We start from the raw sequence: 1,221 nt of genomic DNA, 5'->3' as shown, positions 1-1,221 counted from the left end.
TTGTCCATCAGGAAGTTTTAGATAGCTAGCTGGGAACAAAGAGGAAACTAATCTTGCTTCCCCCCTCCCTGAAGGTTAGGCAGAACAACCTCCACCCTTGCTTGCTCCCCAAAGCCACTCAGTCCCCTGGGCTTCATGGTTCCACCTTCAGGTGTGTCCTTGTTGTCCTCTTCTGCAGGTGTAAGATGATGGTAGCAGTAAGATTCAGCCCTGCTGCGGAGAGACATGAGCTATGGAAGGACCAACCCCAGAGCCAGTCTTTGTCGACGTGGATAAAGGGCTGACACTGGCATGCTTCGTCTTCCTTTGCCTTTTCTTGATTGTCATGATAATCCGCTGTGCCAAAGTCATCATGGACCCTTACAGCGCCATCCCGACATCCACTTGGGAGGAGCAACACCTGGATGACTGACAGGGGGGGTAGGGAAAGAGGCGGGCAATAAGTATGCAAGAACCTGGACCAACTGGAAGAGCACAAAACGGACGGCGGCCTCATTACAATGAAGAGGGCGTGGAGTTTTACCCAGCTTCTCGCAGGCCATGTCCGTTCCACTGACAGCACACCAGTTTCTGCACATGAGCTGCAACCTGTCGCTGTGCCTGACTTTCAGCCTATTTCTTATGTAGTGACCTCCAAGTTTTAATGAGAAAAAAATTACGACAGTCTGTCAAAGTAGCACAAAAGCTCTTTAGGCCATAGAAGTCTCTTTCCAGCTTTTCCTCTTACTCAGCACTTTCCCTCCGATGGAATCAATACTGTTTTTAACTGGAGTGACAAACACATATTTTGGGGACCAGGCATAGATATTAGGGTGCTGGGGTCAGAAGGATCTCCTGAAACTTGTAGCAAGTTTGGATTAAAGCTAAAGCTTGTAGCAAGGTGGATTAAAAGTGTGTCATAACAGATGCACGAAACACGAGAAATCTTGCCCAGTATTTCATTTCTAATAATCGTGATTGACAAGGGGAGATTCTGGAAGGAGACAAAAGGCGTGCACCGAATATTCATCTACTTATGTACACTCGTTTGAGAAAACTTCCAAGAGTCTGTTTGTCTGTCTACACATATAAGTTTTGTCGTGCTATAGCATAAACCAAGGAACAATTGTCTCAAGCACAGGGCCTTGAAGAGTCTCGTGGCTAAGATCATTGGTTGGCCCTGGCTAGTTCTTGCATGGGAGACCACCAAGGAAGTCCAGGGTCACTATGCAGAGGCAGGCA

At 47.5% G+C, this 1,221-nt stretch overlaps 1 protein-coding gene across 1 annotated transcript; it reads left to right on the top strand.

The window, feature by feature from the left end:
• Positions 1-232: 232 nt before the first annotated feature.
• On the top strand, positions 233-412 carry CTXND1 (cortexin domain containing 1). The gene has a single exon (XM_055002238.1). The coding sequence runs from the start codon at positions 233-235 to the stop codon at positions 410-412; it is 180 nt and encodes a 59-aa protein (XP_054858213.1).
• Positions 413-1,221: the final 809 nt, after the last annotated feature.

Source organism: Eublepharis macularius, chromosome 18 (assembly GCF_028583425.1).
Source record: "Eublepharis macularius isolate TG4126 chromosome 18, MPM_Emac_v1.0, whole genome shotgun sequence".
Classification (NCBI taxonomy): Eukaryota; Metazoa; Chordata; class Lepidosauria; order Squamata; family Eublepharidae; genus Eublepharis; species Eublepharis macularius.
Note: the sequence above shows the minus strand (reverse complement) of the source record. Positions and strands in the feature narration are given on the sequence as shown.